The sequence below is a fragment of the Acanthisitta chloris genome, unplaced genomic scaffold, assembly GCF_000695815.1.
Source record: "Acanthisitta chloris isolate BGI_N310 unplaced genomic scaffold, ASM69581v1 scaffold6751, whole genome shotgun sequence".
Classification (NCBI taxonomy): Eukaryota; Metazoa; Chordata; class Aves; order Passeriformes; family Acanthisittidae; genus Acanthisitta; species Acanthisitta chloris.
The window spans coordinates 62925-82921 of record NW_008655581.1 but is presented as its reverse complement, the minus strand read 5'-3'; the positions used below and the strand labels follow the sequence as shown (position 1 = coordinate 82921).

The 19997-nt window shown below is 45.6% G+C and overlaps 1 protein-coding gene across 1 annotated transcript in view; it reads right to left on the bottom strand.

Moving 5' to 3' along the window:
* Nucleotides 1–13639, bottom strand: part of MGMT (O-6-methylguanine-DNA methyltransferase) — a gene marked incomplete at its 5' end in the record, with an annotated part of 31059 nt that extends 17420 nt beyond the window's left edge. Inside the window, one exon of the mRNA XM_009083969.1 lies at nt 13482–13639. Within this exon, the coding sequence (XP_009082217.1) occupies nt 13482–13639 (158 nt within the window). The remainder of the gene's footprint in view (nt 1–13481) is intronic.
* Between the last annotated feature and the right edge of the window lie 6358 nt (nt 13640–19997).

Here is a 19997-nt window from a genome sequence, read left to right as displayed (position 1 = left end):
GATCTTAGGGATTCTCAGCTCTGCACTTCCCAAACTGCTGCACGAAGAGGACCAAAGCCTCAGGGAGTTTAGCCACACACCTGGGGACAGGCAGAGCCTCTTCAGCCTTCTTGGGTCCCTCCAAAACTCTCACCTTTGCCCATCAAAAGAAATACTCTGCATCTCCCTGCCAGCATCCCATGGACAAGCTCTTCCCAGCAGGCTCTAGGATATCAAGACTTTTTCAGAAATCACTGCCCATATAAATACAAATGGGTTAAAATTAGCACAACACTCCCAGCTGTGGTTTGGGGATGTCTCTCTCTCTCTCTCCTACCTGGGCATGGCAGGGAGCAAGGTGAGGTTTAGGCAGGGAGTCAGAGATCAAGACAAGGATCCCAAAATCTGCAGCACCAACGCCTGCAACTCAAATCTGAGGCACCAACAAAGACCTGTTGGTATTTCTGCAATGCTCTTCCTACAGGTTGAACAATCAGAGACAGGAATCTCATTCCAGGAGCAAATAGTTTTGCTTTGTTTCAAACACATCAATTTTGGGAGCAGGGAGTTGTGTGAAGTACGTAAAAATAGCCTTTTAATGACTTCATGAATAGTTTTAATCCACATAGGAACGACTATAGATGTATATACAAGAGACTTGCAGATCACAGCAACAGAGAAACATCAACCACCTCCTCATCCACTGCAAATTCAGCTGAACCTGTCATCTTTTATCATTATTTAATGCCCTACAAGACTCTTTCCTGTTCTGGAACAGACACAGAATAGTCCTTCCAGAGACACCACACACCAGCTCAGCTGCAGTTTCTAAGTGACTGGGCCAGAAAATTAAATTTCTATGTTTCCATCCAAGATAGAAATAAATGCGGAACTTCTCTCTATTTCACTTTGTCAGAGAGCTGATACTCACCTAGAACTTCACCTGGGTGGCTCCTAAATTCTCCTCAGCAGCTGCAATTTGCAGGCTGAGCTTGAGGACTGAGCTCTGCTCTCCCACAGAATCTCTGTGAAGGGGCCACAAGTGACAGGAGATCAGCAATGGTCATCACCTGGAGAAAATTATTTTTGCTACTGAATTGTTGGAGCACACTGAATGCAACTTCACCACAACCCTCTTTTTTCCCATTTCTTGGAGTTCTTAGTTTTGACAGGCCTAGAAAGGTCAATCCTCTCCTTTTCCAGAGAAAAATCCCCAAATTAGACTGAATTTACTTCAATCTGCACTGCTGAAACTCATAAAACATGCAGCTCCAGGTTGCTGCTCTGATCCAGCTCTCTGCCCTGTCCTCTTAATGAGGCACATAACCCTCCCCACAGCTCCTAAATAAATCAGAGGAGATGTAGTTTCCTAATTACACTGGGATTTCCAGGATGGAGACACAGGAGCATCTGGTTCTGGTTAGACTGGAACAGTCAGGGAGGTTCTGCAGAAACCTTCTCAAGATTTATGGACATGCTGCAAGTGTCATTCTGGTATTAATGAACTCAAAGCACAAGGTGAGGAGAAAGGATTCAACCACTCACACATGGTGATGAAGCACAATTTTCAATGCAGCCCCATAAATTAAGCTCACTAACATCAACATTTCAAACTCATCGTGACCTTTGGTTCGAGGTATTGGCTCAGGATCATCAGATAGAACTAAGAATTCTTCCCTGTGAGTGTCATTCTGGTATTAATGAACTCAAAGCACAAGGTGAGGAGAAAGGATTCAACCACTCACACATGGTGATGAAGCACAATTTTCAATGCAGCCCCATAAATTAAGCTCACTAACATCAACATTTCAAACTCATCGTGACCTTTGGTTCGAGGTATTGGCTCAGGATCATCAGATAGAACTAAGAATTCTTCCCTGTGAGATGCTGAGGCCCTGGCTTGCCCAGAGCAGAGCAGCTGTGCTCCATCCCTGGGAGTGTTCCAGGCCAGGCTGGATGGGGCTTGGAGCCACCTGGGCTGGTGGGAGGTGTCCCTGCTCAGGACAGGGGTGGGACTGGATGGGCTTTAAGGTCCCTTCCAACCCAAACTATGTACCCCATTCTACTGCTCCACAGCCCAGGAGGAATCACTTGTATCCCCCAAGAAGTTAAGTGCACAAACCTATTCTTTACCCACTCAAGAAACAGAGCAACACCAAGGCAGGTTATGTGGGAGAAAGGAACCATCATTACTCTTCAAAACTGCCAACCAACAACACCTGCACCACATTGAGTGACCACCAGACTATGTCAGCATAGCTATCATCCTGCTGTTCTCCTCTGGGCAGAGGACTTGGGCCTGGTTGGGGAGGGAGGCTGGGAAGCACCAGCATCTCTCCCCCAGTTTTCCCTGTTTCACACATAATTGCTTTTTCCTCTGTAATTCCACTTAGAATTACACCAATGAGGTGTTTTCGCTGTTTCATTTCTCAGCACAGCCCCAAATATCCACTCCCCAGTGACTCTGGATCAAGAAATCTGCACCCTCAGTTGCTTTGTGAAGATCCTGTTACCAAAGATAACCTGCCCTAGAAAATTAATCTATGAGACATGCAATGCAAATGTGCTCCAGGACGTGAACAAAGTATAAGATCTTCACTTGGCTAAAACAGGAACAGCAAATTCTTTAGTTTTCTTTAAGTTCCTTCATGAATGTGCAGGTTAAAAATAATACTCATTAAATTGCCTAAACGCAATAAAATGGAACCGTTTGCTCACTGCATACAAATTAAGTCAGTATCAAAGTACTGATATCTTGTTTTTTTCCTGGGGATTAATTGATTATTGAATTACAAATACCTAATGTCTGAAGCTAACACATCCCTAGCACTTTCCAAACACTAATGATGCCACATCCTTCCAAGAATGCAGCAACAGCAAATAACTCCCAGCATCTTCTGGCTTCAAGCTCGAAGGTAAAGTGTCTTTTTCTTTTCCTTTCTCTTTTTTTTTTTCTTTTAGGAGGATGTATTTAAGCAGTCAGCAAAGTGAGGAGGCAAAGTGTGATCCCATGAAGTCACTGAGTCTCTGGCCTGATCCCAATGCCATCACACAGCACTGCTAAATGAACTGCAACTGGAATTCCCGAGATCCAAATTATTTAAACAGACATCCTGGAAGCAAACAGAGGAGAAGTCCTACCAGTGACCCCTGATGGGATTTCAAAGATTAGAGGTTGCTCAATTAACGGGCAGCCCTAAAGTCAGTGCCTCGTTTGGAGGAAGTTCTCCCAGGTTCTCACCCGCCAGGAGAGGAGGAGCCTGCAAAAGCACCGACAAATTTTGGGGAGAGAGAAGCATTTGGACTTGGGGAAATTTCTGCTCTGCTCCTCATAAAGAAGGATTTGATTTTCCAAAGCATCTAAACTCTGATTTTAATGAGCTGGTCACACGTTTACCAGCCCTGTTATTTCCCACAAACCTGCACTACCAGGAAAATCCTCCTCGTGCTTCACCACAAAACAGAGGCTGCTCCTCATCCCGTGCCCTCCTGCCAAACCCAATGAAGTCAGCACAGGCACAACATGTTTATACAACATTAAGGGCTCGACGTTAAGCTGAAAGCAAGGAGGAAATTTGACTTTCAGATTGGCAAAGGAAGAGTGCACGTGTGCCCTGCTGCCTGCACAAAGGAGACAGTTGTGCACACACCCATCGCCACGTCGGGGGCGAATCCTCCTCCCTGGAAGGATGGTCAGGGCTAAGGTCACAGCACCCTCCATCTGCATTTCAGATCGTGACTTTCCTATTTCTTTTGGCATTAAATATTGATGGTGCTGTTTCCCAAAACGTTTGGAACGTTTAATGATAAACGCAGGAAAACGTATGGTCATTGTTCACCCACGGAAACGACAACCAGGAGCTCCCAGCAAAGAGCTCAGATATGAAAGGCCAACGCTCATTCATGTGTTGGCCCAAGCTGCAGCACTATAAAGTACATCAAAAGGTGTTAATGGTTTCAATATTTATCTGCTGCAGGGAAGCACTCGAAAAAGAAGGCAGAAAAAAAAATCCCTGCTAATGGCTGTGTCTCTCCATTAAAATGAAAAGCTTAATGCATCTTATAATCAGAGGACAATTTGCAAATCATTAAGAGAAATGTAAAATTCCATTAAAATACAAATCAAGAGTCCCTCACTGGACTAATAATCTTTTTTTGATATTATTTTGCATTTCACCATTTCTGTTCCCAATATCCAAGGCACCACAAATGATCAGCTCTTGAACATGCTATTTACCACAGCCTACTTCTTTAACGAGAGGCTGAGAGAAGTATAATCTGCTATTCAGAGCAGGTACTAATGAAGAATTCCATATATTCTGAAATTTAATTAAAACCCCAAAGATTTCAAATTAGATGCAATTTGAAATGCCTGGGGCAGAAATACATGCACTTGCGTGGCAAGGGTATCACGCTGAAAGTTGATACCGTAATTGGTCTTGATGTATTTTTGTGTTGCCAGGCTGAAGCACAGAACTCATAACCATATAAAAATTCTCTGTAGATTACCTGCTCATTGAAAATGCCATCACTCAGGTAGTTCTCTACTAAATTACCATGCTACTAAAATGCACAAAGTGATTCGAAGAGAAGAGTGGCACAGCTGGTCGACGCTGCCAATGAGTTATGCATGCGTCGACGCTGCCTTTTTTCTTAGTAAAATATGCTCAGTTGAATATTAAAATATAATTGGCATTCAACCTAAGTAGCTTAAACCATTTTGTTATCTTCTTTTAAACCGATTTGGCTCCTCCACAGTTATTTTCAAGGATGCGATTCCCAAACTAATGACACCATCACGTTTGCCCAGATTTGTGCTATTTTACATTTGTCAGAAAGAGGGACAATTCCTACAGCCTTCTAGGGGTGTCCTTTAATACTGCCTCCTCTTCAACATCAAAGGCCCAATTCAGGGGGAAAAAAAAACCAGAAAGAAAGGGGAAAAAAAAAGGAGTGTGTCATTTATGTTGTTCTTGCATATTTGATTCGGAGAGGAGCGCGGGATGCAAATTCTGAGGAAAAAGTGTGTTTTTACAGCTTAATTCTTGGTTTTCCTCCCAGTATTCTGGTCAGCAAATAAAGTGGTCATTAGATGTGGCAAAACACCTTGGGAATGGGTCAGCAAGGGGCATCCTTAGGTCAAGCAGCAGCAAAATATCGATATTACACATTTTTCCCCCCTCAGACGAGTTTCTCTCTGTCTCTCGAACATAAAAGGCTGTGGGAAATGCCACTATAATGTCATTTTCTGCTTAAAAAAATTAACAATATCACTTAGAAACAAGGTGCTCACCATAGTAACAGTCCCATTAAGCACATTACCTCTGAAATACTCAACAGATGGATATGAGTATTGACAATATTTCCCATCCAGAAATGGGTTTTAAGTAAACTTGCCTGAAAGTTCATTAATAAAATGGGGGTGGGGGAGTTGTATTCCTAAAATCCTTTCATCTTGATTGCACGGGGGGCTGTCAAGGAGGGGTGCAAAGGTTACGTGGGGCTGCATGTGTGGCAAGCAAGGCAGCAAATCAAAGGAGAAATGAATTAAATTAAACTTATCCCTCACAGGTCTGCGATGAGAGCAGCTTGCTCAGGGCTGGGGCTGAGGGTGAAGATGATAACCACAAGGCTCTGGATACAAGGAGTCATTTTCCTCCACTGGTATTTTTCTTCCACCTCCAGTTCTTACCTTTTTGTCTAAATCTCATGTACAAGCCCCAATGTCAAAAGTTAGCAGGTTGGTCAAAGTATTTCTTCGCTCAGGGTCAGCTGATTGCTTTGATTTCATGGGGAGAAAAAGGATCTGATTTTGAAAAGAGACTTCATAAAGAATTGTGGCAAACGTGGCTTTTACAGCTGTGGATTGCAGCTGGTCCAACTGCAGATATATATCACACACTGGTTTAGGTTGGAAGGACCTTAAAGCTCATCCAGTCCCACCCCTGCCATGGGCAGGGACACCTCCCACCAGCCCAGGCTGCTACAAGACCCATCCAGCATGGCCTGGAACCCTCCCAGGGATGGAGCAGCCACAGCTGCTCTGGGCAACCTGTGCCAGTGTCTCAGCATCTCACAGGGAGGAATTCCTGCCCAATATCACATCACCAAAACACAAACCCTTTTTTTCTAAACCAAAGTCTGGCTTTGGAATAATGACAATATCTACACATCTCTGCAGCTATTTCAGTCACCACAACTAGCTCAAATATCCCCAAATTCTCTGAGAGCATGTAAAAATGTTGCTGTGGAGATTGTGTCCAACATTGGTTGGGAACCTTCAATCCACTCTTACCGAAACCCCTCTATTTAGATAATGTTCCTTTATTCTCCACGGAGTCTTCTCTTCTCCAGGCTGAACAGCCCCAACTCCCTCAGCCTGTCCTCACAGGGGAGATGCTCCAGTGCTCTTAGCAACTCTGTGGCCTCCTCTGGACTTGCTCCAACAGTTCCATGTCCTTATTGTGTTGAGGACACCACAACTGTGTGCAGTATTCCAGGTGGGTCTCACCAGAGCAGAGGGTAAGAATCACCTCCCTTGACCTGCTGCCCACACTCCTGTGGATGCAGCCCAGGGCTTGACTGGCCTACCTGTAATTGATGTCAAAACCACTGACAAGAAAGGACTGTCACACTGAAAACACAATTAATTTTTTAAACTAAGTGACCCTTTCACTGCTTCCCCATGACAGGACACACACACCTTTCTCCTCACTCCTAGACACTTTCCAGGTCCACCTCAGGCCCTGATTATCCTGCAAGACTCATCCAAAACCTCATGAACATCTGGAATCAGTTCATCCAGAAAGGATATTTGCACCTCAGAGGATCTGAATTGTTCTAAATGGCTCATACTTGGCAGAGAATTTATCCTATGAACAATGAACTTGAACAAAAAATCCTCCCTAAAACACACTTAAATCCACACGAGTTTCCACTGCAAAAAGTGGGAATTTTGCTCCAAATTCAACAGGAACTGGGTCAGGAATTTTGTCAGTGTTTCTGTCTAGAATGCATTTGTATAGAGTTTGGGGCTTTTTTTTTTGGTTCAGTTTTGGTTTTAAATACAAATACTGGATAGAAAAGGGCCAACTGGGCTGGAAAACGACTTTGAGACATAAAAGTGACTGTGCTAGTTTAGGGTTTTGTTGTTTCCAGTTCTGAAGGATGGAGAGGATTGACTTGGGTTTGCAGGAAACTGTAGGATAGTATTGGATTGCAGAAACCCATTAAAAGTCTCACAAAACAGTGACTTTCTGCTTATCAAAACTCTTCTCACATGAAATGGTAATAAAGGAAGGTGCCAGTCTCTGGAATGGGAGTTTTGCGTTGGCAGACAGGAGTATGAAAGCTTGTCATCTCCCTGCACTTGGATCTGCCATGTCCAGATATGTGAAGTACTAACATTTTCCAGCAGATTATTTCATATTTAACATTTTCTAAAAGCCTAACTAGAGATGTATTTGCATGTCTGATGAAGCTGCAGGGCTGGAAAGGGAATGGCAGGAACATTCCTCAACTTTCTTTCATTAGCAAATTGAATATTTGCTACAAAACTAAGAGAATTTCACAAATTGCTACATAAACCAATGGTAAAATAATGTCTAGTGTGTGTCTAGGGAATGGCAAGATTTGCCTCTTCCTCAGCAGGTGACCCAAGGGGGCAGCTCAAATACAGAGTCACAGAATCCCAGACTGGTTTGGGTTGGAAGGACCTTAAAGATGATTCAGTTCCACCCCTGCCATGGGCAGGGACAGCTCCCACCAGCCCAGGCTGCTCCAAGTCCCATCCAGCCTGGCCTGGAACACTCTCAGGGATGGAGCAGCCACAGCTGCTCTGGGCAACCTGTGCCAGAGCCTCAGCATCTCACAGGGAACAATTCCTTCCCAATATCCCATCTATCCCTGCTCTCTGGCAGTTTATATGACCTGGTGAATCCACACTTTCCCTGATGAATTTACTGAACTTCCCATTATGACAGAAAACAAGGGAACCATAGAGACCTGATCCTGGGACAAGTTGTCATCTCAGAAATAGCCAAATTAACAGCCCCACAATCTTCAGAGAACCTGTGATTTGAGCATTCCAGCCACAAAAGGCAAAAAAATATACTTTGGCCTTTCCTGAGTTACAGTCAGAAAACATTAAAATCTGTTTTTCTTTCTTAATTTGCTGCAGCTTTTTTTTTTAAAAGTAGTTCAGAATGTGCAAAACCAGTAAAACAAAGAGGTGCTACTGTGTCCCCCTGGCAGGAAGGGCGAAGAGTAACCAAGATGTAGCTGTGGAAGGATGTGATCTGTGGCTGGAAATCCCACAGCCCTGCAGGCCCAAGGAGGACAGGTGAGTGTGCAGCACAGTGAGGAAGAGCGAGTCCAACCCCAAAGAGGTGACATCAGAAAGTGAACACTTTCTTCAGCTCATAACTGCTATTTCAGAGTGTTCTCCCCGCCCTTTGGCAGGGACTAAGGCAGGCTCAGCAGCTCACACTGCTTCAGTCTGAGTGTGAACAAGGCAGGAAATCACAGGGTAATTATTGATTACAGGCCTGGGAACCTCATCTTGACACGAGAATGGAGGTGCTACCAGTTTCTTTGAAGACTCTCTGCTCCCATTATGTATGAGGTGTTTCATCAATATCCCTTCTTGGATGAATAACATACATCATGCAGGGGAAATTTCAGCTCCTAATGTGGCTTGCAAAGCTCAGCTCTGCTCTCCATCCTCAGATTGCTCCTCCTCCAACTCTTGGCACTGCTTTTCTCTGCCTTTGGCTTGCACAGAATCACAGACTGGTTTGGGTTGGAAGGACATTAAAGATCACCATCGTCCTGTTCATGGGCAGGGACACCTTCCACCAGCCCAGGTTGCTCCAAGCCCATCCAACCTGGCCTGGAACACTCCCAGGGATGGAGCAGCCACAGCTGCTCTGGGCAACCTGTGCCAGAGCCTCAGCACCTCACAGGGTGTGTTTCTCCCCAGTATCCAGCCTAAATTTAGCCTCGTTCAGTTTAAAGCCATTAATGCCCTAACACCACTTCCAGCCCTGCTAAGCCTCATCCCTCTTGTTGCTGTGGGAATTCACAGCCCATCTGCAGGAACAGGGCACTGAGCTGGGCTGAGGGAAAGGCTCAGCTTTGCTCCAGGCCTACACCCTCAGCACAAGGACCTGATGGAGCAACTCCACCCTCAGGAACAGAAAGACACAGTTTAGCACAGCTAAAGGACTTAATCCGGTAAGGACAGTGTCACGGCACAGCACGCAAGGAGCAGAACCCCTAGGCTGCTGCTCAGCACAGGGCAAAGAAAACTCCTGTGTGCCTCCAATTTCCTCTGCTCTTGCTGCTCTAATGAGCCATTTGGTCTGCAAACACACAACTGCTCCTGCTGCTGTGGCCAGTGCTGCAGAGCTCACGGTGACCACAGCCACCATGGTCATAAAGGCACAGCAAAGGAACTCAGGAGTGGCCAAGTGACCACTGCCCTTCCCATGTCACCCCCCACACTCACCAACAGCCTCCAAAACACTCACAGGCTCCAGTTTTCTCCTTCATATAGAAAAGGAGCTAACGACTAGCAATACGTTAAGACCAATTAATTATTTCCTGTAAGAAACATTCCAGGGTTTTTTCTGAGGTGTCACACACTCAGAGAAGTGGGAAAACCTGACTGACTCTTTGCACACTGGCATTCCATGCTGAGCCATGACACAAGTTGTTGCAAATTCCAGTTTTTCAACTGCATTTAAAATATAAATATATTGGATGCATAGGCTAAACTTGACAGACAAGAGGGAGAGAACTCCTGGAGGTGTTGGGAAAGCAGCTTCAATCCTCTTCCCCTCTACAGCTCCCTGACATGAGGTCCAGCCAGGGGAGGGTTGGTGTCTTCTCCCAGGTAAAAACTAAGAGGACAAGAGTAAATACCCAGTTTTTCAACTGCATTTAAAATATAAATATATTGGATGCATAGGCTAAACTTGACAGACAAGAGGGAGAGAACTCCTGGAGGTGTTGGGAAAGCAGCTTCAATCCTCTTCCCCTCTACAGCTCCCTGACATGAGGTCCAGCCAGGGGAGGGTTGGTGTCTTCTCCCAGGTAAAAACTAAGAGGACAAGAGTAAATACCCTCAGGTTGTACCAGGGGAGGTTTAGGTTGGAGTAAAAATTGCTTCAATCCTCTTCCCCTCTACAGCTCCCTGACATGAGGTCCAGCCAGGGGAGGGTTGGTGTCTTCTCCCAGGTAAAAACTAAGAGGACAAGAGTAAATACCCTCAGGTTGTACCAGGGGAGGTTTAGGTTGGATATTAGTAAAAATTTCTTCATGGAAAGGGTTGTCCAGCCCTGGCACAGACTGTCCAGGGCAGGGCTGGAGTCACCATCTCTGTGGATGTGGCATCTGAGGACAAGGTCAGTGGTGCACATGGTGGTGGTGCTGGTTGATGATCTTAAAGGTCTTTTCCAACCAATTCTGTGATTCCATGACTCTCTTGCCTACCTCAAACTCTGCTACAGCATCAGCACTTCAGATTCCAACTTTGCCAATGCTGAGTTACAAGGAGGAATGGTGAATTCTGCACCTGAAGTGCTTTTAAACATGTTTCCTCCTTTTAACAGCAATACAGAAAATTAAAGACACTTGAGAGAATTTTAACACCTAAGATGAGCCACTGAAACAGGTAATCTAGAATTGCACCTGATTTTTCTATAAAATAAATATAAAGCCAAAGACCTCTATTTTGTGAATTCACAAATCTCTCTGCTTTTGTCATCTCAGGGTTGATTGCCATGATTTTTCTCTTCATAAGGAACTACAGCTGGCACAAAATTCACTGCAGAAAATTGACCATGAATTGAGAATTGCTTCATCCTCAGAGCACTTCACACTTCCTTGTTAAATGAGGAACCTCTTGAATGTGTTTGCCATAAGCAAAACCTTTCCTGTCCTCAGGTGATGTCAGCACAGAAAAATACAATAAAATTGGATATAAGCACTGATTAGGAAAGAAAATATCCAATGGGCCTCCAAAAGCACTTGAGAATGGAACTCAAAGCACCTAATATCAAAGACTCACACTGTGAGTGGTCATATTTATGGGGAAGGGAGGAAAGCAAGGCCAAAGGTTTTGATGGTCATAGAATCACAGAGTGGTTTGGGTTGGAAGGACCTTAAAACTCATCTAGTTCTAGCCCTGCCATGGGCAGGGACACCTTCCACTAGCCCAGGTTGCTCCAAGCCCCAAGAGTCACTGGAATTGCTGCTGATGATGTAAGGAAATCAGAGTGATGAGTAAAAGCCTTCCTGGCTTTGGATCCTCATGCTCTCACTTGTGTTTGCTCTGCATTTTGAAGTGCCTGGAGAAATGAGGAGGCACTTTCAAATGTAAATGTGAAAAAGTAAATAAATACCAAACTCCTAATTTAGCAGCTCTGCATTCCTGATGCACAGATGAACTGAAATGCAACCCAACATAATCTCATTTCTACCTCACCTCTCTCCCAAAGAACTTTTAAAACAAGTTCCTTCAATCTTTTAACATCTATTTCCACATTCCTTCCAATATAGTTTGGCTTTTTTTCGACTTTATGAGGAAAAAGCAAGAGAAGAACAGAAATGCTCCCACATCACTGTGATTTGTGCCAATCAATCCCTCATGAGCCTTTTCATTAGGTAGGTGCCTTCCCCCAGTAAAACACACACACCTGGGCCCAGGCCAACAACACATAACTGAACAAAAGTAAGAAAAGCTGAACCTGCACATGTTGAAGTGAGAAATTTGCCCTCCAGCCCCTCCCAGCACCCAACCTGCCATGCACAAGGAGGGACCAGCATGGCCAGTGGGACCACCAGTCACATCCCTCACAAAGCCACAGGTGCTGCAGAGAGCAGACGCTCATGGCCATCAGCCACTTCCCACCCCGTGGCAGCTCTTGGCTGGGATTTGTGCTTAGATGATGCTGAAGAACTTTCCTTCCTACCCTCCCAGATAATCCAAGGGTGATGACTGTTTCCCTCAAGAAACTTCCTATTAACAAATATCTTTATTTTTTGTCTTTAAAATGACCTTCAGTCCCTTCCAGTGCTGCCTGCACAGGCAGGTTGTTGCCTAGGGATGGACCAAAGTCTCCTGCAAAGTCAAGTCTAAACCCCAAGTTTAGTTTTAGTTTTGGCTAGACCCCAAACCTGCATCTAAAACAACACCAGCAGTGCTTACAGCAAGGAATTTCATTCAGTGAGCTAAAAGGAATTCAGTAGCCCATTTAAGAAAATTAATGAAAGTAAAAGCATCACTTTAAATGTTTTATAATCTTCTGGTGGATAATGTGGGAAGAGAATTCCCCTGATGTTGTTCAGAGACTGCAGGAGCAGCAGCAGTAACTATTTCCCACATGACTTTGCCCATCCATGTTCACCCCAACGTTAAAAGTTATCACAACGTGGCACTTAATTTCATCCCCGCTAACAAAAAGGTTCCTCAGTACCTGGAATTTGGCTGTGAAAGATCTCATGCTGAGGAATTCTCCTAACATGGTAGAGTAAATACAGAAGTTCCTCAGGAAAACAAAGGTGTTGTGCAAAGCTCACAAACGTGGGACTCCCTTAGTCTCTGGGAAATGACATTCATGAGTAGACAATAAGACACGGCAAAAATCAGACTTCTGAGATAATTATCATCATTTTCCTTTAAAATAATGGGATCTATTTAACATCAAGTGATTGATTTCTCTTATGAGAATGTTGGGAACACTGGCAGTAAACAGAATGGTAAGGAAGAGCTTTTCTCAGGTCTTGTGTTTATCTTAATGCATAAATAGCAAAATTTCCTGTAACAATTGTTCTCTGTTTAAAAATATCAACATCTTATCTAGGATAATTTTGAGGAATAAAGCCACAGTTACATCACACAACCTATCACTGACTGGTTCTGTGGCACATGTCTAGTGAAATGGCCATTGAACAATCACAGAATCATTTAGGATGAAAAAGCCCTCCAAGACCATTGAGTCCAACCATTCCCCAGCACTGCCAAGGCCAACACTAACCATGTACCCAGGTGCCAACTCTAAACAGATTTTAAACCCCTCAAGGGATGTGACTCCAGCCCTGCCCCGGGCAGCTGTGCCAGGCCTGGACAGACCTTTGGAGAAGAAATTTCCCCTAACCTCCAATTTAATTCTCCCCTGGCACAACTTGAGGCCATTTCTTCTTGTCCTACCACTTGCCACCTGGGAGAACAGACCAAACTCCACCTGGCTACAACCTCCCCTCAGGGAGTTGTAGAGAGCAATGTCAAAGCCTCAACCCCATTTTTGCTGGCCAAAAGCTACTTTAAGTGACCAACCACCTCACTGAGCAGCTCACAACCTTCTGGTGTGTCATACTCCAACCTTTCAGCAGCAACTGTTGGGAGCTGAATGACACTTCTATTGCCATCAAGCAAGAATGAGGGAGATGGGAGCCAACCCCTTGGTGTGAGCAGGGGACACTGAGCACATGGCACTGACCTCTCTGGAGCAGGGGATGGTGGAAGGCTGGCACAGGCAGGCTCCCCACTGTTGCTGGCTCACAGAAGTAGGCTCTCAGCCAGGCCATGCACTGCCTCAGCGGCTCCGGCATCTCCTCTGCCCCCTCACACACCTCACAGGTGGCTGAGGACTCTGCCCTGCTCAGAGAGAGAGAAAGGCACAGTTACAATGGTAAAAATCACAAACCTGGTTGGACAGGGCTTGGAGCAACCTAGGCTAATGGCAGGTGTCCCTACTCATAGACACCTACTCTGCTCTTGTGAGGTCCCACCTGGAGTGCTGCACACAGTTGTGGTGCCCTCAACACCACAAGGACATGGAACTGTTGGAGCAAGGCCAGAGGAGGCCACAAAGCTGTTCAGACCACTGGAGCACCTTCCCTACAAGGACAGGCTGAGAGAGTTGGGGCTGTTCAGCCTGGAGAAGAGAAGATTGTGTGGAGACCTCAGAGCAACCTGCCAGGAGCTGAAGGGGCTCCAGGGAAGCTGCAGAGGGACTCTGTGTTAGGAACTGCAGGGACAGGACAAGAGGAAATGGGGAGAAATTGAAAGAGGGAAAAAGTTAGGTTAGATCTTAGGCAGAAGTTTTCCCTGTGAGGGTGGTGAGACCCTGGCCCAGGTTGCCCAGGGAGGCTGTGGCTGCCCCAACCCTGGCAGTGTTCACAGCCAGGTTGGATGAGCCTTGAGCAACCTGCTCTGGTGGGAGGTGTCCCTGCCCAGGGCAGGGGCTGACACTGGATCTCTAAGGTCCATTCCAATCCCTTAACATACTATGATACTCTGAATGAGATGAGCTTTAAGGTCCCTTCCAACCCATACCAGCCTGGGATTCTATGATAACACAGACTAGTCACACTCTCTACATCAGCTAAATAAAAGCCTCAAAACATTCAATATGAAGTTAGACTTCATTTTTTTTCTGCTCAGATAATGGTGAAGAGATTCATAACAACAGAACAAACATTCACCCTCATCCCCTCTAGAAAGGCAGTGACAACACAACATTGCAAACACCTGCAAAAATCCATGGAAGACTGGGACAAGGACAATCCCATATGTAAGTGGGAGATGTCAGGGAACAAGAAAAGCATCCCAGCCCCTAGTGGATGATGCACCCTTGTGCTTCCAGAGTGGATGGAGGGGAAGCTCCTCCTCCACATCCCCCAAGGGCACAGTCCCTTCTCCCCAGGGACCATCCCTGGGGATAGGAGGAAAGGAAACAGCTTTCTGCTGCTCCTGCTCCTTCCCCTGCCCCGTTTCCTCCCAGTGACGTGGCAGGTTTCTGCTTTCCTCCTCTTATTGAATTGGAAGGAAGCAATTGAGAATTCATTTGATTTTCAATGGCAGCTCGTGCTTGCAGGGTCTGAAGAGCAAAGTGAGCAAACAGAGAGCACCTGCAAAGGAAAATGGTCTTCTTCCCTTGCTTCTTGTTTTTTCTTTTCCTCTGGTACAGCAACATGTGTATAAGAGTGACGAAAAATTGGACACTGGACTCGCACATGTCCAGTTTCCCAACCTGTCTGCTTTCAGGCAGGCAGAGGAGCCCTGGTGACAGGCTGGTGGTGCTCTCCTCGTGCTTCCCAAGGCTGTGATGTTGTGGCAGGTCTCTCAAAACTGCAGAGACCTGTTTCAAGCTATCAACAAACAGAACCGATGAACAATGCACCCATGAGAAACAATGGAGACAACATCAAGGGTGATGGCCAAGACAGCAAGCCCTGCCAGCAATCTTCTTAGATCCACCACCTTCAGCACCACTGATGAGTCAACCAAAGGTTTCCTGATTGTTGCAGCTTTTTCTCCCAGCTGGAAACACAGTTCCTCACTACTGTGTTGCTAAACTTCAACAGCAGAGTCTTCTACAGGAGGCTGGATGTGCCCCAAAGCAGGAGAAAGGAAAGAAAGTTGCAGAAATACCAAAATACACAAGAATCTGAGACGAGAGAAGAGAAACCAGAGCAATAGTGCCACACAGGGTGGGGGGAAAGAGCAAACCAAATTCCCTAGCACAACCGAGTGTGCTGCAGGGGAGCAAAACCACCTCCTGAGCTCCCTCCTAGCAAAAGCCAAAGCAAATGAGACATGTGATGTTCCAGTAATGGCATCAAAGACCTCAGCTCTGCCTGTGACGTGGCTGTCAGCAGTGGCTCTGGCCAGAAGTGATGTGCCAGCAGGAGCTGGGTCAGAGCTGCTCTCAGAAGCAAAGCTCTCGCTCACCTGGTGCATGATCAAACAGCCCTGCCATCTCCCCCAGCCCCAGCTCATCTCCTGATTAACTGGTAACCACTGAAAGCCATCTAATTCCTGATGAGATAGCAGCAGAGAAGAGGAGGGACAGGGAGATGGACAATTAAAACACTCCAGTCACACTCGAGTCCATAGCTTAGAGCAGTGGCAAAACAAAACTGAACAATCAGCTTTGGATCCTGTTTTCTGGGAATTAAGTGTACTTTTACTTCTCCCTTTCTATTTATTTATCAAATTAAATCTTATAATTCTGTGTGTGAAGTAAGATCAATTTGCTTTCTGAACCCAATGTCTACTTCATGTTATTTTTCTATACAAGAGTCTCTTTGCTAATAAAAAAGGGATGAGAATCCATGCACAAAATTTTTAGCATGAATGCCCAGCACATGGACCTCAAACCAAGCTTCCCACACCAAGGATAATCTGCTATTTCACACAGGTACACCACAGCAGAGTGTGGCTCTGTTTTACTGTGGGTTGTTGGAGCTCTGACAATGTAATAACAACAGAAGATGATAATAATAACAGCTCTGAAACCTCAAAGAGAAGTTGGGAGACTTTTCTGCTCCATTTCTCCAGGAGAGCATGGAAAGCACTCAAAACTACAGTCACCTTATGTTTTTCACATCATCTTGTTTCACATTCTTGGGAGTCTGGAAGTGATTTGGGCTGTAATATCATCATAAACCAGAAAGGTTTTGCCTCCTCCCAGCTCTGTGAGCAGCTCCTGCAGTTGAGCTCCAGGCTCTCCCTCCCACTACCACTCAGGGACCAACCCAACAGGCACCAAACCACCACCACTTACCCCCAAAACAGCTGGGGAGACTCTGCAAACCCCTTCCAGAACCTAAGGAGGTTCCAAGAGAGCTGCAGAGGGACTTGGGACAAGGGCATGGAAAGACAGGACACAGGGAATGGCTTCTCACTGCCAGAGGGCAGGACGAGGTGGGATGTTGGGAAGGAATTGCTCCCTGTGAGGTGCTGAGGCTCTGGCACAGGTTGCCCAGAGCAGTTGTGGTTGCTCCCTGGGAGTGTTCCAGGCCGGGTTGGATGGGGCTTGGAGCAAGCTGGACTAGAGGAAAATGTCTCTGCCCAGGGCAGGGGGTGGAATTAGATGGTTGTTCAGATCCTTTCCAACCCAAACCATCACACACACATTCCTCACTTCTCCCAGGTGTTTCCTTGACAGGACTGTTTGGATAGAATTCATTTATTTATTATATTACTGCTTTGCAGAGCAGTGCCCTGTCACAGCTGAACATCTCCAGATGTTTTGGGTGGTGGGACCATCCTCCCAGACACCTTCCTGTCACTTCCAACTGGGCCAAGAAAGCAAACACTGCAAGGCAAAATGAGTTTCTTCCTAAGAATGCACTGACTTCTCTTCCTGTAGAACACAAACTCCATGTGCCAACACACACACACCACAAGCTTCAAACTGCCAGAGAGTTAAAACAAATGAAAACCTTCACATTAGTTTTCCTTGGCTAGAGATGCTAACAGCTATTCCTGGGAATTTGACAGCATCAATAAAGAAGAAGAAACACAACTTATGCATGGGTGTCTTCGGCTGGTCCTCCTCCCATTCCTGCCCTTCCCTCCTCCCCTTTCCCTTTCCAAAGCTGCATAGCAGCACTCCCACAAACTACCTCAGCACTAAAACCCCAACTGAAAACACCAGCTGCCTTGTAAAGGATTTTCTCAGGCTTCAAAGCCATGTTTTGGTCCAACCAAACCACACATATGCTTTAAAAAGCACAGTCCAAGCGGTCTCAAAACAGGAAAGGAGAGCAGGTGAGTTACATCATGGGAAACCTCCCCCTCAGAGGAAATCCCCCTGCTCACTGCTAGACTTCTTGGAAGGTTTCTGAACAGCTTACTCCAGGCACAGATCTTTGAGCATCTCTGATGTCAAGAGGGACAGGAAAAAATTGAAAATTAGAGAAAAAAAACTATCTAAGAGTCATATCAACTTCTTGTGCTTAAACTCCACCAATGAACAAGAGAAATGGACTCTCTTCTAAATCTCCTGCCCTTGGTGACGCCCAAGGAAAGGACTTGACTCTGGTCATAGAGGCACCAGCAGCACACAAAGTGTTGCCCAAAGTGGCCACACTGGTTATGTTTAGTGGTTATGTTTAACCTACTGAAACCTTAAGTCTTAAACCTGCAATTCCATGAGAAGGAATTCTCACTGTTTTACAGGAAAATAAAATAAGCATATCTAAAAATGCAAAAAAATACAAACAGAAGCTATAAAAAAATCCACTCTTGCCACAGAGAATTCAATTTTCTTCGCTTACAAAATAGCTCTTTCTTGCAACACGGCTAGAAAAATGAGAAGCACTATTTAAAATACTTTAGTACTACTCAAATCACTTCCACTCTGATCAGAGTCTGTCACTGCTCTTGTTTACATCGGTGAATTGTGTTGGGTGCACATGACATCCCAAACAATCCCAAGTGGAGGTTTTTGTCCCTTCACCTGGGCAACAAATAGTCATTTCTGTAGGGTTTTCATGCTGATTTTAGTTAATTTCATTTTTTCACTTGATTCTTTGCTGTTTGCTGACTGTGGCAGCCTCTAACCCGTCAGCAGTGACTCAGGTTCTGTCTGAGCTTCACAGCGATGTGAGATATTGAGCTGCACGTGACTGAGTCACCTACACAGCAACACAATGTGCTGCTTAATTCAAACTACAACCACCTCCAACACAAAAAAAGCTTGGTTTAAGCTATAGAAAGACATCTAAAAATAGATATATAAAGCTATTTATCGATCACAATGAGACTTTCTGACAGGTCAGAGAACATTTGCTGGTGCTGCACATCTCCAGCCTGCGGTGGAGAAGCCAAGGGAGACACAAGGTCAGTCCCACCACAGGAACCCACCATGGGAACCCACCACAGCCCCAGGAGCAGAGCTGCTGCTCCAGCTGCAATATGTGACAGCAATTCCACACCATTCCTACCACAGCCCTAGGTGTTTCTTTCCATGACAGCTCCTCCCAAAGCCCGAGCGAGCCGGGGCGCCCGCGCAGCTCAGAGTGTCCTCCCCAGGCTCCAGCCCAGCCGTGGCTCTTCTCTGACTTCTCATGTTTGCATGGGATGAAACGAGGTAAGAGATGGTTTTAGCAGAAGGGGAGAGAAGCAGAAACACCACCTGCTTTGGTTTAACAGGCTCCTTCCAAACCACTTGCCAAGAACTGGAAGTTTCTAAGGCGCTTCCAAGATAAACATGTAAGCAGCAGATTGGCTTGGGGATCATCCCAAATAGCTAAACCATGATGAAAACCAGAGCAATGCTGTGAGGATCCATGTGGGGAGCCATGCCCTGAAGTGGTAGGACCCTCATTATTTATGTCTGAGCTACCTTTTGCCTCGGTCCTTAATAAACCTTAAGGGAAACAAGATGGACCTGGAGCTGTGCGATTTGAAAGGGAGAGAACCTATCTCAGCAGCTCTGCTGGCACATTCCTTGGGGTAAAGCCAAGAGCTGGCAGCTTCCTTAGCATAAATATCATGGGAATGCTGCATTTGCTTCCATAATGTATTTATATATTTATAAAATATTTGTATATATTAAATATAATCAGTTGCTTGAACACAACAGCCAAAGCCTCTGCTGCCTCCAGCCACACTCACCCAGGGGAGCAGCTTGGGATTAGTGACTCCCTAGATGGATCAGCTGGGACACACCAGGTGGGCCAAGCACCTCCACAGTCCAGGGTCATCAGGATAGGTAACAATATTTATATAAGTTTTATACATACATCTAACAGTTAATAGTTAAGAACAGAGCTCCTAAATCAGAGTAAATTTGTACATATTCAGGAGAAGTCACTGCTGATTCTTCAGGACCTGAATGGGAACTTTTGCCAGGAAACAGGTATTAATTTAAAAGATGATTAGTTTTTTCATGGTGTTTTTTTTGTTTGCTCTGCAACTGACTGAAGACAACTCCAAACAACACTCACACATGTGAAGGCACCCTAAGGCAGGGTGTGTAGAAAGCTCCACTGGCTGAAAAGTGAGGGCTGACTGGTTTTATATATCATAGAACCATAGGATATTAGGGGTTGGAATGGAGCTTAGAGATCCTCCAGCCCCAACCCCTGCCCTGGGCAGAGACACCTCCCACCAGAGCAGGTTGCTCAAGGCTCATTCAACCTGGTTGTGAACACTGCCAGGGTTGGGGCAGCCACAGCCTCCCTGGGCACCCTGGGCCAGTGTCTCACCACCCTCACAG